The sequence below is a fragment of the Ischnura elegans genome, chromosome 9, assembly GCF_921293095.1.
Source record: "Ischnura elegans chromosome 9, ioIscEleg1.1, whole genome shotgun sequence".
NCBI lineage: Eukaryota > Metazoa > Arthropoda > Insecta > Odonata > Coenagrionidae > Ischnura > Ischnura elegans.
The window spans coordinates 80,026,545-80,043,142 of NC_060254.1; the positions used below are offsets into that span (position 1 = coordinate 80,026,545).

Below are 16,598 nucleotides of genomic sequence, written 5' to 3' on the forward strand. Positions count from 1 at the left end.
TGATATGGTTCTTGGAGGAGGTGACCGGCAGCTAAGATAATTTGCTCGATAGGGAGGGAAGAGAAACCCGGCGTCAGTATTGGATTAGTTTTGAAGGCCTGGTTACACCGTGCATTAACACGTACAAGTTAATGTACGTTTGCGTGAATGATTTTTGTGGACCGGAACGGAACATGTGCGAATGCATGAACCAAATTAGAAAAGGTTCTCTTTTCTGTGCTTACATTCGCACAAGTTGGGTGGTTGCACGGCGCATTTTGGCGTTCATTCTCGCGTTCATACATGTAGACATTAACCCGTACGTGTTAATGTACCGTGTAAACAGGCCTTTACCCGTACGTGTTAATGCATCGTGTAACCAGGCCTTAATGATAGGCGCCAAGAAGAACACGGCTTAACGTCCCATCCGACGGACGGAGTGCTGTGCATGAAGTGTTACCCTCAAAGCACTCCATCAGGGATCGGGAAGACCGGAGATCGCTCACTGTAGTCGTTCACCCCGACCCAAAATTATAAGGATTGAGTAGAGAAAGTGACATGTAAGTTACGAAGAAATTATCTTCCTCATTCAGCCATTTTCTCGCAAGTCACTAGGTGGTGGTGACGTCATTGAGTTTTCGCTTCATTTATGCCTTAACCATACATTTTTTACCTTCCCCCGAGCGATACCTCCAAAGATAGCGTTGAAGTGACCGTTTCACGTTTGGATAGGTGATGGTAGAGCTTACCCCGGACTAAAATACAGGTGTGCGAATTTCAAACTCTAAGGGTATGAGGTAAAGTTCCTATCCTTGTACCACCTAGCATTTTGACAATATATTAACGTACGTTTCAGGAGGATTTAGATTCTATGCTTACCAATTAACTTTCCTTTTAGAAGCTATTAAGCATCGGTGGTTCAGTGGTAGAATGCTCGCCTGCCACGCGGGCGGCCTGGGTTCGATTCCCGGCCGATGCATGTAGTTCTGTAGACGTCGGTGGTGGTGGTGGTGGTGGTGGCAGCGGGGTGAAGTCCACATCTTGCTTTTTATGGGTAGGTCCTCGCAAAAAGGCATTAAAAGAACTGTTTTCGGGGTTATGAAGATTAATAAAAGTATGATATTTTTCACTCTTGCGGAATGAATACATCCGAAAAGTATTATTTATATACCCTCTCTTTAGAGTAATAATTTGGAGTTATTTCTTATTTTGATGATCTATGTATGTATACTGCAAAGGCCGCCTTCAGGTTAAAAAGGGGGTAGATGAATTTAGGCTACTTTCAATGTGCTATGGGATTTGAAATTGTCAGGCTTTTTGTCATTGGCTACGATTTTATTTGGTGAAAAGCTAAAAACGTTAAGGAATGTGGAGAAATTTTGTGGGAATTGCTGAAGGGGAGGAACCTATTTAAATAATGCCTCCGACAATGAAAACTACATTCTATGAAGCACGATACAGTGGCCAATGAAACTTTTTAAAACTTGCTCATTCCTAATATATGTTCCGTATCAATGAAAAATATCGTGTTCCAGAATGCAAGAAGTAATATTACAAAGTCGTACCATTGACTAAACGATTTGCTATATTCTTTGCGAGAATATTTTTTTACCTGAGTGCAGCATGAGTGCATTATGACCTAGTTTGAAACAGTAGGCTCAATGTTAACTATTGCATTGATATAATAGTGAGGGTATTTGTGTCTGCCTAAATTGGAATACTTTATCAATAAAATTTATGTAGATAACTTTGATAGAAGTTCCATATTTTGATAACATTCAGTCGATGTAAAAAGGGTCGCGTCCATGTCAACCACATTTCAAACACCAACTACATGAAGGGTATGGAAGACCTCATTACCCCTCGATTACCCTATGTAACACAGTCATTCGGTAATCTTGAAAATCTTAAAATGAAATTTGGAGATGCTTTGAGCTTTGAAATATCCTTTACAATTACAATTTTGAACGTTTCCCCCCCCCGGGTATACTTCTGAATCAATGTCATGAAATTATGTGGCATCAGCAAGAACGTATTCAAAATGAGATTTTAGCAGTGATTGCTTAATGAAGCGCAATAAAGTTATCCAACTTGCTATGAAACACGTTTATGAGAAAATGTAAGCATTCCTTACGAATGAAATAAATTTCTTAACCTTTGTGCATATAATTTTATATTTTGTTTATCTTCATCACACCGAAAACTATTCATTTAAGGGTTTTAGTGCGGGGGAATTTAAAGAATAACAATGCAGGACGATTAAAAATATCGATATCCTGGAAAGGGACAACGAATCCAGGCGGGAATGGAACACACGACCTTCGATTTGACAGGCGATTACTTCACCCCTCCGCCACCGAGGCCTTCAAAAATATACATCGGCCGGGAATCGAACCCGGGCCGCCCGCGTGGCAGGCGAGCATTCTACCACTGAACCACCGATGCTTATATAAATGTGACAATGTGAAACCTAAAGAAAATCCAATTGATATATTATCCAAGTGAGAAGTTGTTCATGGAATGGATCTTGACCCCTACCTTTAACGTTTGAAACTCGCACCCCAATAGTTTATTTCGGGGTAAGTTTTACCATTGCCTATCCAAACCAACCTTCCAGTTTAGACACTGAATAAGTGAATGTAGGAATACGCATCTGAAACTAAAATATTTCCAAAATCCACGCGAGACTATAGTGAAGCGAGTCGTTTCCACGAAGCAACACCTGCTACCTACAGCACAATCCAATTTTAATCTTCCGTCGAGCACCACGCCTCGCCGGCGGCGGGTACGAATCAGTTGATTGTGGTTGCTAGTTGAGAACACCGGTCAGTTCCAGATACGGGAGTGGAGGTATTTCCCGGTAGCTCGGCGCTGTGTGTCTGCGAATACTACTGACTTTTTCCTCCTTTTCATCCAGGAGTAGGCGCCTAAGAAACCCTGACGATAAAGAAGGAGGCATGAGGATGTCGAGAGAAGTTTTGTGCATGAACAAGTTGACGGATCATGTTGGTTTCCTCGCTGCAGTTAATTGCTCCCCATTCTGAGGATCGTGGATTAAATACCTGAGGAGGCGCGGATTTTTTTAGTGGATCCCTCAGATGCTTTTCGAGAACTCTTCAAAATATCACACTTCTGGTAGCAGAGGGGACATTAAGGTAGGTTGAAATTTTTCTACCAGCAAACGTGACATTTCGACCGCTCATGGCCGCAAATTTATACCCCAAAAAATCAATCCATTTAGGCGTATCATGAATTCCTAGTCCAGAAAATCATATGTTTAACATTTTTGCCACAGAGTCGTGTCTGAAATTTCGTCCTTAAAATCGTACGCCAAAATACCAGTCCACGAAGCCGCATGTCGGCCAATAATTCAATGTTCGTTTTGTGAACTCAATTCTTCTAAAATTATAAATATTTTATACTAATATTTTCGTGTTTTATGCAACATATTCTAACAGTTTACTGAAGATAAGTTTCGCAAATGAAGCTCGATTCTTATTTATGAAAAGGTTTTGCAAACTCGAGAAAATGTATTTTTAGAGATAAGACACAGGAACGTCACTTTTTCATAAAATATATATACGTATTATTTTTTAATAATGAAAATTGAGATCATAAAACGAAAATCAAATAATTTGTCGAGAAACGGCTATCTGAATTAATTTTTTGAGTAACAGCTTCAAGTATGATTGGTATTGGGTTGAATATTTTGGCTGAAATCGAGGGAGAAGAGGAAAACTTAGCGCCGACTGTAGCCTATTCTTAATAGAGAAAATTTTCCTCCACGAGATCAGAATTTCCCCTTGTAGAATTTCCTTCATCAGATTAGTCATTAAGCCATTGACCTCCTGTTGTCTTCGGCTGACAGTGGTCAAATGAGTCACCGGGCTTTCATCGGCGCCAGTACCTAGGCCGCCTTATGTTTCCTCAGCGCATTCCACCGCAACCCAATGCAATTTTGGTAATTGTGTATCTACTTATTTTACTCGATATTCATCTGTTGCTAGTAACCGTTGTGTGGCATATATTATGGCAGTATTAAGTTAATGAGCTATTTTCCGTGTAAGATGCGTCATTGCTCTTTTCGATCTATTGTTTATGAAGCAGCGTGAGTTTTTATTTCCGTTCTAGAGTGGTGATAATAGTGCGTTTAGTGTTATGTGTAGAGATGTTTCGAATGAGTTTGTTATTTTGTTCAGGTATTGTGGATGGGATTTAATTTTGAGGTTTTCGTGTATGTACATGTTGATGACGAACCAGGGAGCGCCCTTGATTGTCCTCGATGTCTTCTTCTGGATTACTGTTACCAACTCACGACTATCGAACGATTTTTCTATTTCGTTCAGATATTGTGTTGTCTTGAAAAACAGCATTTAGTAAGATAAAGGAACTGATGACAGCAAGGAACATCGAGGCGAATATTAGGATAAGAGTTGCAGAATACATCATATGGAGCATCGTAATATATGTATGCGAAACGTCTTTGAAGAAGATAGAAGAAATATATTTGGAAAGTTTCGATATAGAGCTACGGCGATGAATGGAGAATATTGGATGGGAAGAGAATATTACGAATGAAGAGGTACTTAGGAGAATAGGAGAAGAAAGAAGTACTCTAGAACAGTGGCGCCGACTCCATGGTGTTTGATTCGATGGGGTTGAGGAAAAAATGTGTTAAGCTTGTCGATTTTCCTTGGAGTGTGCCCTTAACGAGAGTCGAGTTTTCAGGGTTCTAATGTTGATCATATAACTCTTCTAAAATGCTTTAAAAACTTTAATTATGTATACAATTTTCCGGGGCAAGACCCCCGGTATGGGCCCTCCCAATATTTTTATCACTCGGCTCTAGAAGAAGAGAAATTACGAAGAGAAAGGCAAAATGGATAGGACATATTTTAAGGAGTGACTGCATTCAGGAGTAAATAATAGAAGGGAAGGGAAAAAGAGGGAGGAAGAGGAGGCATGGAATGCTGATTGACATCAAAGAAGAAAGGGATTGCGCAGGGATGAGGAGAGAGGCCCAGGACAGAGTGGTATGGAGACAACAATAGGGTGGTTTCCTATTATTTTTTTATTGCCTAAATCGAAAGATTATTACTCCTGGAGTACGTATTTCACGCTCTTAGATTTTTAAATGACGATGTCTATTTTTCGCGATTCATGAAAAGTGAAAATTTTCAAGCGCGCGAAAACGCGACGGCTAAGTATGAATGCCGAGAAAACTCCCGTGTGACGTCGTTGGTTTCCGCTGTCGCCGTGTGAGGTGACCTTGGGGCGAGGCTTTGAGCGCTGATACGACGCAGGATGCTTGCAGGTAGCAGAGTACCCTGCTAGCTGGTAGCGCTTGGTTTAAATAAGGATTATTAATACCTTATCAAACGAAGGAAACTTTCCGACTTAGGCAGTTTTAATAGGTGATTATTGAGACATGTTTCCCTGAGCTCTGTGTCCTATGCATGCATTGGTAATCTCAGACGATGTAAAACTCCTATCCACTCGTATAGAAACTAGGTCCCTGTGTCGTCACGTGGAGTGGCATCGCATGGGCGCCAATGTGGCCTTTTTCAAATGAGGTTAAAATTGACCATTGCTTTTCGTTTAAACTGGGATTTGTAAAACCAAATAATTTGTATATTATGAAAACCCTAATGGTGGGTAACGAAAAGCAATCAATGCATTTCGTTTTCTTTGATGAAGGTTACTACTCTATTTCGTTGAAACCTGTCTACGGACAGAATCACCAATGATAATCATGATGATTGTGTAAAGTCCGTATGACACTCTCCAATTAATTGGCCAATAAATCGATGCGCAATATTGTTTGAAATATTGCGTGTTACGTGCCGTATGACACGTAACAATATTTACACCAATGTTGGCCATAATAGTTATCTAATGTCCTGCTAGAGAACGCGATTGTATTTCGATGATTATACGTTTTATAAGCATTTGTGTGATTTGTTCGCTTCAATCAATAGAGAAACAACTTCTTCCTTCCGCATTTTAGAAATTTCAAGCGTATTCTCGGAAGAAAACCAATGCTTTACAGCCAAATCCGATGTTTTTCAAAGAGCTTCTTGTTTTGGCCACTAGGATTCAGCAAAACTGACTCCTGATTGGAGATTGGCTGTTGGAAAATAGAACCTGTTCTAAATTCCAAATTGGGCGAGAAATTGTGTCCAAATGCATGAAAATGATATTGGAATAGAAATTGGTGTGTGTCAGTTGGACCACAATCCAATATCCAACGGATTGGCCAATAAATTGGGAAGTGTCATACGGGTTTAAGTGGTTGAATTAGGATGCTATCGTGTTTGTACGAGTTGTGCGTGAAGCAGGGTTCGCCTTGTGATTGTCCCTGTTCTTGATTTTTGTTAGCAACTCACTGAGCGTATCTGTAAGTAAAACTACTCCACACTCTAGGGCGTACCCAGGATCAAAGCTAAGTGGGGAGGGGGCAAGCTATGGTTGTTCAAGTTATAGGTAAGATTTAAGCATGTAAAAGGCGAATGAAACCAACATTTTAAGGTAACTGTAACCAGGGGCGCAGCTAGGAATTAAGGCTATGGGGGGTTTCAGGGGCAACTTATACTGGGGTGCCTGGGGGTGTGATATACCCGCCATGGTAAACGGTAGGTGCGGGGGCCCTCCGCCAGAAAAAAAATTAGATAAATGGTTCAAAATGTTGAGTTTTACGGCCTTATGAGGGATATTTTGTGAATACTCACACTATTCTATAAGTAATACTAATCCAATTAAGTAAAATAGATTAAACTTAAAAATTTCTTTGAGCTCTGGGGGGGGGGGGGGGGGGAGTTCTGCGCCACTGACTGTAACAGCTCTTTGTTAGTTTTTAAACTTATTTGCTTGAAAAATATTATTTTCCTTAAAGAAATTTGCGATTTTTGCTTCTGGGGGGGGGGGGGGTAGCTGCCCCCTCCTGCCTCTCGCCAGGTACGCCCATGACCACCCTGACGATCGCCCACTCTCCACCCACCGCGTTCAGTTCGAACCCCGCTCGCCTCCTGGGCGTGGGCGAAGTTCTCTCTCCCGCGCTGCATCCACGGCGCGTAAATCCCACACTGTCGTTCCTTCTCGAACTACCCTTCCGCCTCAGTGGTGGGTGATGAGTGGGCGAATCCCTGGGTGGTGGAGTACTTTTACTCATAGTGACGCATAGTGATTTGGTTACAATAATGCAGGAATAGGACAATCACGGGCGCCGCACAGTGGTGCCAAATCCATAAAAGGTGGTCATAATTAGAAAAATAAAAGTTCGGAGTTTTGACTTTTCATATCATGGTTATTTGGGCCGCTGAGAAATTAATTTGAAAAGCAAGTAAGTATGCACATCTTCGTATAAATCACTGGCAAAGTGACAGATGCGCTGCTGAGATGCATAGACTCCCTCTCGCTTCGAAATATTCCGATCTTCAAGACTGCTCAACAGCTACCCAACTGTCTCAATTTTAAATTTTAAAAGTAGAATCGATGTAGCAATGTCAATAAATTTTAAATACTTTTTTACTATAACATTGAAACAGCATTAAAATTATTATTAACATAAATATTAACCAGTGCATTACACATTTTTTATTAAAAAACAAAAATACGAACACCATTAAGTTATATAGCAGTGCCCAGCAGCGCTTTTATATACATATATTATTGTAGCCACAACTCTCGGCTTCAAAAACAAAAAAGAATTGACCGCCACCTGGTTCGTCCACAACACGTATAACACGAAAAACTCCATATTAAACCAGTTACCTACACAGTACCTGAACAAAATTGCAAATCATTCGAACAATCTCTACTCAAAACACATTATTACAACCACTCTGGGATCAAAATGAAAACCCACACTCCAAATACAAACAGTTCGATGAAGAGCAATGACGTTTCTTAAACAGTAATACACGGAAAATAGCCATGAACTTAATTTAAGACAGACATAATACAAGAATCACGCTACCACGAATATTACCAAGGTTCCTCAATTCGGCCTCCAAATGTGTTGACACAGACAGCGCAATTAATGGGGTTTACAAAATTACGTCGCCGACGGAAAAAAGTGACACGATTTTCACGGGGAAATAAGATAGCGTAGGTAGGGGTCTTAATTGAAATTTATATACCTACAAGATGATGTGATCTATCAAATTCATCACTTTGAATGCTATCCCTCGCAATTACGGGCATTACACCGCTTAATATTGGAGAAAAAAGTGGATCGCACTGCACTCATCACGGCGTCGCGGACATTTTTGAAAACCGATTAAATTGCGACCGAAGTGGCAAAAGAAATCACCCTTCTATGGGATGGATAGATATACATCCCTTGCACGCCACACTAACATTAAGGGGAGCAGCTGAATATCTTTTAAAAATAACTGGATACACGGTCACCAAAATTGCTGTGGGATGCATGGAGGTAACAACATGCGGCTTTTAAACACTGGCGCAGACGGAAGGGTGGAGAAGAGAGAAGACTCGAGTCCGGGCGGAGGAGACTTGGAGAGTGGGCTGAAGGAGGCAGACGACGCCGCAGTCGCGGTTCGTCCTCCTGCCCGCACACTCGCTGCTTTCGCTCTCTTTAGAAAATCCTCCGCGGCGGAGGTGCGATCGAAAAGCCGGGTGGGGAGGAACTGCCTCCGCCCTCCCGTTAGAGTGGGTGTAGCTGGAATGGGAGGGAGTTTTTAAACGGAGGGTTTATGCCTTCCCCTCCCGCCCCCCTCCACCAGCGGCAGCCCTCTCCTCCACTCCTCCGTGCGTCCTCACGGCTCTCCACACCTCCCTTCACAATCACCAACTCCTTACTCCTAATCGGACCGTGGCTTATCTGTCTTCCCGATACCTTCCCTCCCCGCGCCGGCCGGCCGGCGTCATCGCATCCGCCGCCCGGCTGTGAGACCGCGACAGCTGACCGATCAGGACACACTACGTGATCTGTGCCGTTGCTTTATCATTTTCCTCGTTGTTGCGCGCGGTGTTGTTTCCGTGCCGGGGAGGAAGGACCTCCGGGCCGGGATCCCGAAGACCAGTGGGTCGCCGTCTTTGTCTCTCCTCAAAGAGATCACCAAGCTGGAGGAATGTGGATGTACGACCCGGATCTCAGCGTCCTTCCCGCGGAATTGAACCGGCGGTGGGTGATTATCTTAGGTTAAGAGGACCGATCGCTTCCGCTCGACAGGTCTGGTTGCCTGAATTTTTGCTCCTTTAAAACATGAATGATGAACAAAGATATCGTACTGCCCACTAATTTTATTTTAACAACTTACAACGTGTGTTTCTATTACTACACAGTCAATATAAGGCACCTGTACCTGATGAGTACCTGATGATAATTGTGTAGCAATCGAAACACGCGTTGTAAGTTCTGAAAATAAAATAAGCGATGTCTTTGTTTTATCATTCGATATGTTGTTCCACGATATCTCTCCGCAAAAAGTTGGCTTTGTTTAAAAACATGTTAAACGCCATCATTAAGGAGTTTCCAGGATGTGTGTAGTTTGCTCTTGCCAGCTTTTTATGTACCTAAAGTACGAAAATATCACCTCTGGAGGTGAAATTATCATCCTTGAGATACCGGTGAATAATGTCATGCACTCTTAAAAAATGGAAGATAATAGCTCGATTTTTAAATAAGTATATACTGAGTAAGGAAAAAAATGAGATACGACCGGAAGAGCGGGAGTGATGTATCCTCTAAGGAGTGTAGGGAGGTCAACGGGTTCGACCCTTAACACCCCCCTAATTTCACGGGGGTACACTCTCAAGTGACCCCTCCCTCAATGAAGCCCTTAAAATAATTACCCCCCGTAGTGGACCCCCCGAAATATTTTGTGGATACGGTATTTCGGTGTCATGTGTGATGTGTCTAAAGCAGTCCAGTGTACTGTGCAAGGCTGGTGGCTGAGAAATTAGTGTTTTCGTTGTGTGTGATCGTGCCATGTGCTGTGGGGTTGATTTCGTTGCCGGTGGAATTTAAGAGAGGCGGGCGATAGGGTTGAAGCCTTCCATGGCAAGAGACCCCGCCTCCTTTCTTCTTGTTTGGTGCGCGATCCACGCGGCTGTTCTCTTCTCTCCCCCCTTCTGCCGTGTCGCCATGTGTTCCTCTTTTAATCGTGTGTGTTTCTGTGTTTCGGAGAGAGTTTTTGCCGCATTTATTCCTCAGTGTTGCTGAATCGTGGTTTGTGTTTGTGTGAGGATACGTGTCTAGTGATGCCTGATTGTCCTACGGAATCGAGGCGAGCAAGTAAGTGATATAATTACTACGATGACGGAGCGAGTATTGCACTTCTGTTGCGGATACGAGGGGCTTTAAACGTTGAGGATTGAAAATGCAAAATTACCCCTTTATTCGTGCATAGGTTTCCGTGGCGATGTTCATGGCGAATGCCTAATTCCGGGTCCTACAGCCGCCTTTGTCGACCTAGACAAAAGTTTCAAAAGCCGTCCTGCTTTCGTCTTCAGGTCGAAGTTGACACCTTCGAAGATGGCTTTTGAAACTGTTGTCTTTCAAGAACGACAAGCGAGGCTAGAGAACCCGAAATTTGGCAGTCACCAATCCCTTTATGCCAGCGCTGTGGTTGGAAATAAAATTTAGGCGGTACTAACCAAAAATTCCAGCAGCTGAACATGTATTATACATCCGGCCGCGAAGGTATTTAAACCGGTACGCTTATAACGCGTTTGGATTTTAGGGGGTACGCCGTACAGGCCCGTACCGGCCGAACTACAGCACTGCTTTATGCTTCGTGCATTATTTTTAATAAGATAGTGATCGGGTTGGTGTGGCGTGCTAGAGAGCTAGATCCCACCCAGTCGACCCGGGTTCAAATCCTGGCGGTGGCAGAGATTTTTCAGTGATGCACTATCCTTGCTGAGTACCTTTTGGAGGGCACTTAAAGTGTAGCGATCGGTCCGTCGTTTTGGACGTTAAGCCGTAATACCTCTGACGCCTTTCGTTGGGAGCAGGCTAATGCCGACGCCGGGTTTCTCTCCACCCTTCCCTTCCTTCTCATCCCTCACAGTGAAAATGACCTTAGATGTCAGTCGTCTTCTCCAAATGTCATATCTACCTGCATATTGGACCCGGTGCAGAAATATTTGATCCGTGAACTGTGTTTTGTACAAAAGGAAGTGGCGGGTATCACAAAAAACTCTTATGAGAGAGTTTTACAGCATTTACGCGAATTAGGCTGTGAGAAGCTCGGAGACTTATCTTAGATATTTACCTTAGATTTCTTGAGCGTTTATTTTTAGAGCGACACTAAGAATATCATCTCTGAAGCTCACTTTATTTCAAGATCCGACAGAAAGGATAAATTAAAAGTGATCTTTTGGTTCTTGCTGAAAATTTATGCGTCGAAATCACATTTAAAAATTGCACAAGCTAAGGTTGTCCCCAGGGGCGGTCTGGCCAGGTCGGCTGGTCGGTGATCGCCGAGGGCCCCGACCCTAGGGGGCCCCCACAACGCTCGCGTCCATCGTGAAATGTATCTATATGAAAGGCGTTACAAAAAAGAATAGAATTCGTAGTACTAAGGTTTATTGTAATTATGAAGTTCTACGTGTTCATTAGTAGCTTTATTAATACTTAAGATACCAAGCGAGAAGATATCATATAAAAATAAATAAAATAAAGGGGTAAATATTACAGAGAACCCGACGCTTATTTGATAGGGCTATTTCGAAAGGTCATTTAGAGATTTTTTCAGTGCAATTACGTGGCACAAATTCACTAAATATTTAATAGAACCATGATACATTATTACAGTTTATAAGCTGTGAAATTGTATTTTTCATAACTTTTATCTAGTTTTTTTTTAAGAGCCAGAATAGCGTCAAAATCCATTTCCGGGCATATTATTTCCTAAAATTTTCCGGGCTGGGAGGGGGGGGGGGGCGGGATGAAGACGACGGCCCCATAATTACTCCCAGTCGAGGGCCCCCAATCACCCCAGAGCCCCAGGTTGTCACAGAATAATTGCTTATAATGGAATTACGAGTCCTAAATTATATATGAGTGCAATGGCGAAGAAGTCTTGAAGAAGACTCAGCAACGTATACAGTATCGTTTATTACGTAGACTTCCCAGGTATTAGTAGCGATTTGGTCTTTGTTATCAGACGATAAGGGAAGTTTCACAATGTGATTCCGTATTCAGGCGCGGTATGAGTTGGAGAGATTAAGCGCGAATAATATTTGCCGTAGCCTTGGCATTCCCAGATGTCTGCTATTAAAATTGACGTGCGAATTTATGTTGTGCCTCCTTGAACGTTTCCTGCATTTGCGGCCTAATATTCTCATGGTTATTTGAAGGTGGAAAACACGTAAGTGTGAAATCACAGCCGTGAGAATGGAAAGGATGTATTTTAAAATGGTTGAAGTCTCCTTTTCCGTTAGCTTATTTTATAATCATTAATGTTCTTACGCATGTAGTGATGTGAAATACGTTATATTCCTCCAAAGTTTTTCAATTCATGCATGCTTTCAAGCTCTACGAAATCAAAGAGTTATCAATGGAAAACAGCGGTTAGGTTTTTGCCTGACAACTGTTTTCATGGTGTTATTAGCCAGTTTTCCAGCCGGTACATCTGCCTAGTGCCTGGATGTTTGCCTATCAGTAATGCATTAGGGTAAAATATGTGGTCATTAGCTATTTAATAATAATAAACTTTCTTCGTGTAGAAGAGTTAGCAGCTAACTCACAAAGACAGCTTTAACATCGCTGGATCATTTCCAGCGTAAGTAATTTCAGTGCATGAGTAAGTTTCAATTTGGATTACTTACCGATTAATATTCGCTAAAAAGTCATCTGCATTACGTTTACACGCATGCGTGATATAAGTGCCACTGTCACGACCCTGCTCTTAATGCAATTGAGGGAACGTTGGAAAGGGAAATCTTGATGCTACAAAGTGCGGATTAGATTGAGCCTTCCTAGTTTTCATAAATAACGGATTTAAATATTCACAAAGTGATAGGGAAGGTGCAGTAAGCGGATTTAACTTCTGCAAGACCACGTCCGTTGGTTAACATTATAAGCTTAGTAAATGAATGGAGGGCAAATTAAAGGAAAATTTCTATTACATAATGTATTCTAAGCCAGTTTTTACGGGCACATTTGCTTAATGCCTATGACTGTTAGGAATACGTCCTTATTATAAAAAATGGGCTCGTTAATTATTGAGTAATAAATCTCCTTCCTTTGCTGAAGGCAGTTGGGGACTCGGACGAGTTAGACTTCACGTTTTTCTCGGTGGAATGATTTTGCATTTACTCGCCAGCGTGAAGTTTGCCGTGGAGGTGTTGCAAATCGAAAACCCTACTTGCGTCACCCGCCGGCCGGCCGTCGCGATGGCATTGCTTGTTGACGCCAGTTTGGCGATGGGCAACATTCCTCGCGTCGCCCACTATCCCTTTGGGACCCTTCGCGCCAATCCGCACAGCTGTAAACGTGCGAATCGTTTTGTCCCGGCGAATCACTCGTCGGTATACATATATATATATAGGCCCTTTTGTTTCTCCCACGGCCAAGCGGATGCATAATTCAAAACCGCGTCCACTGCTGTGAAAGAACGGGACGGGGAAGTGGAGGCAGCGGTCTGTGTCAGTGGGGAAAAAAAGCAGCGGTCACTGGGGCGAAATGTTTGACGAAGCCATAGTCAACGCCGGCTCCCCCGATTTTCGAAGCGAATTCGGAATTTTTGGGGGAAATTCTTCGAAAGAGTCTCTGCGTTGTGCTTGGACGAGGGAGCGTGACATTCGCGCCAAGTTTTATGAGGTCGAATTACTCCCGTTCCACGGTTTCATTATCGGGAAGCATTACTCGCCCCGTGCGCTGAAATCAGGGGCGGTCTCGCCAGGTCGGCTGACCGACAATCGCCGAGAGCCCCGAGCCGCAATGGTCACGTCTATCGAGAAGCGTATATGACAGGTGTAATTAAAAAAGTCTTACATTACTTGAACAAGTTTTTTTCAGTTATAAAATTCTACTTTTTCATTAGTTGCTTCACACCGTATGGATACTCAATGTAAAAAGATTATATAAGGTAATAAATGAAATAAAAGTGTCTGAAGATGAAAGAGAACGTAATCTCCTTTGTAAGGGTTTTTCTAAAAAGTCATTTCAGAGTTTTTTTAGATTTAAGCGCAGTTTGAAGGAAAAATTTCACAAAATAATATATAATAGAACCATAATGCATCATTAAATGTTATGAGCTGTGAAATTTTCCATTTTCATTACCTTAACATTTTCCCGGGGAAGACCTCCGCATCCTCCGGTAAGATTGGCCCCATCAAGGTGGCCTAGCGGTTGCAGCACTTGGTTGCTGGTAGAGGGGCCATGGGTTCAATTCCATCGAAAATGCCCAATTGAAATCACATGAAGTGCGATGTACCCCAGGGAAGGGAATTGGCCCCTCTGCGCTGAATGCGCGATATTCACGTACCTGTGGCTTAGTATGGGGTGAGCTTTACCCTCCCTTATGCGAACTATCGTTCGGGTTGAATCAATTATTTTTGTAAGTGAGATAGCGTAGCCCCTTGCCAACGTTTTCCTGTATCTCAAATTTGAAAATTTTACCTAAGTATTTTCTCGTAATGTATAATGAAACATTATGTTTGATGTCTGACAAATGTTGACCTTATATTCTTTGAAATTTTCAATATGATGACGTTACTTTTAGATGAGTATTTCGTCTCGAAAAAAGAAAAAAAGAACACCGGTCGAAAGGCAGTGAGGGGTGCTCATACATGTTTAAATGTCCTTCTCTTGAAGAGGATTTAAACAGCTCCTCTGGTGGAATAGGTATTCACAAAAGAAACCTTTTGCTCGGTTATTTCAATAGCATTAAATTTCCCTTGTAACCTTGCGGAGAATGGAGTGATGTATCCGTGAAAATATTGAAAATTATAATGCATTACCGGCTGATTTCTGTAGGGAACATCAAAAGGGATATGTTATTCTTACAGTGTTAATGTATGCTTGCCGAACTCAAGCTTCTAAATGTAAATTCGTGGTGTTTATTTGTTGTTATTTAGAACTTTATCTCATTCATATTAGGCCTAAAGATGTAAATATTAATTTCTAATATTCAGGTGACGTGCTTAGTATTGTTTTTAGTTGAATGATATACCTACGCTAGGTATAGAAGTTGCATTATTATTATTATTTAAAATTTAGACTTTTTCCACGAAGAGTTCTCTCGACCATATGAATTTAAAATAAAACTAAAATAATTTTCCTCGCCCTTAAATTATAGTTTTATCAGATTTCAAGATACATTTTTGGAATTCAGCAGCCGTTAAACAGGTCGTTGAGAGGCATGCTCATAACAAAAGAGGAAAACTTTTATTCTAATAACAAATAGTTTCCCGTTTATGGTCCAATTCCTTAAGTTGGCAACAAGCCATGAAAAGTAGTTGTTCATCAGTGGCGCCGACTCCATGGGCCCTGAGGGGGCCCGAGCCCCTTCAAAAATTCGTTATGGGGGTCAGGAAAAAATGTGTCAGGCTTGTTAATTTTCCCCGGAGTGTTCAGATATCGAGATTCTAGTTATCAAGGTTCAGGTTCTAGTGTTGATCATACGACTGTTTTAAAATTCTTAAAAAACTTAAAACTCATTACTTAAAAAATTTCCCGGGGCAAGATCCCCGGTTTGGGCACCCCCAATATTTTTTGTAAGACGGCGTCCCTGTTGTTCATGCAATAAAAAGCTATTCACATCATAAATTTCGTGTTCCATTTACGATTTCAGCTATAAGCCGCTTCTGTTGGAAGAACCCATCTGTTACTTTTCATGAAATATGGGCATGTATAACTAATTTTAACTTCGGATGCAATGCACCGATTGAAACCGCAGATAAATGGAATGGCGATGGCGGAAATCTAAAGCTTTCAAAAACTTGACCATTGTCAGTACCAATCTTTAAGGAAAATTGAGAGGATACTGGAACGAGCAAAAGAATATTTCAAGCATGTGTAAACGTGCCAGTTCTGATGATATCTATGAGTCATCGGAAGATAAGGCCATTATATTCGACGCGTGCTGTCAATATTCCTAATTTCACATTCAGTTGGAAAAATAATCTTGTTTCCGCCTGTTTACCACAAATTTCCTTTGATTTTTTTCGAGTCGCATATTCTGTCTGCACCAGGAATTTCTCGCCTTAACAATAAAAAAATTTTATTCCCCACAGTTTTTTAATGCACGCATTTCAAGATTTTTCATGCGCTTAGTATCGATTTAGTAAAATATTTCGATTGATCTGTTCCGTCTAGGTACCAACTACCGGAAATCTATGGCGTGAAACGGTAGCGTTTGTCCTATAAAAGCTTCATTTACGTGTAATACAAGATTTGGTCGGATCGAGGTATATAAGATTATTCCGGTGTAATTGGTACAGCATCTTATTACCTTTCATCTATTCGTTACTCTTTAGTCTTGTAAATTGGTTCTTTAGAGCCTTCCATGTATCTGCCTCCTCTGGAAATACATTTATGAATCCGCTGTGTTTGAATTGTTTGCAAGAACTTAATTAATCAAGTACTATCCTTATTATGCGCAATATAAGAGGTATATTACCTGCGGCCACTCAAATTTTCTCAT

General features: G+C 41.7%; 1 protein-coding gene and 2 non-coding genes across 5 annotated transcripts in view; 2 read left to right on the forward strand and 1 right to left on the reverse strand.

Annotated features, from left to right (window-relative positions):
• The first annotated feature begins 887 nt into the window (after nt 1-887).
• Nucleotides 888-958, forward strand: Trnag-gcc. Its single transcript has one exon. It is a non-coding gene; the product is annotated as a tRNA-Gly (tRNA).
• Nucleotides 959-2,353: 1,395 nt separating this feature from the next.
• Nucleotides 2,354-2,424, reverse strand: Trnag-gcc. Its single transcript has one exon. It is a non-coding gene; the product is annotated as a tRNA-Gly (tRNA).
• A 6,373-nt stretch (nt 2,425-8,797) lies between these two features.
• Nucleotides 8,798-16,598, forward strand: part of LOC124164834 (AP-1 complex subunit gamma-1) — a 92,205-nt gene continuing 84,404 nt past the window's right edge. The window contains exon 1 of one of the 3 annotated variants that reach the window (XM_046542036.1): nt 8,798-9,124. In XM_046542036.1, the coding sequence (XP_046397992.1) occupies nt 9,072-9,124 (53 nt within the window). In that variant the 5' untranslated portion in view covers nt 8,798-9,071. The remainder of the gene's footprint in view (nt 9,125-16,598) is intronic. The other 2 variants (XM_046542033.1, XM_046542035.1) reach the window with 2 other exon arrangements.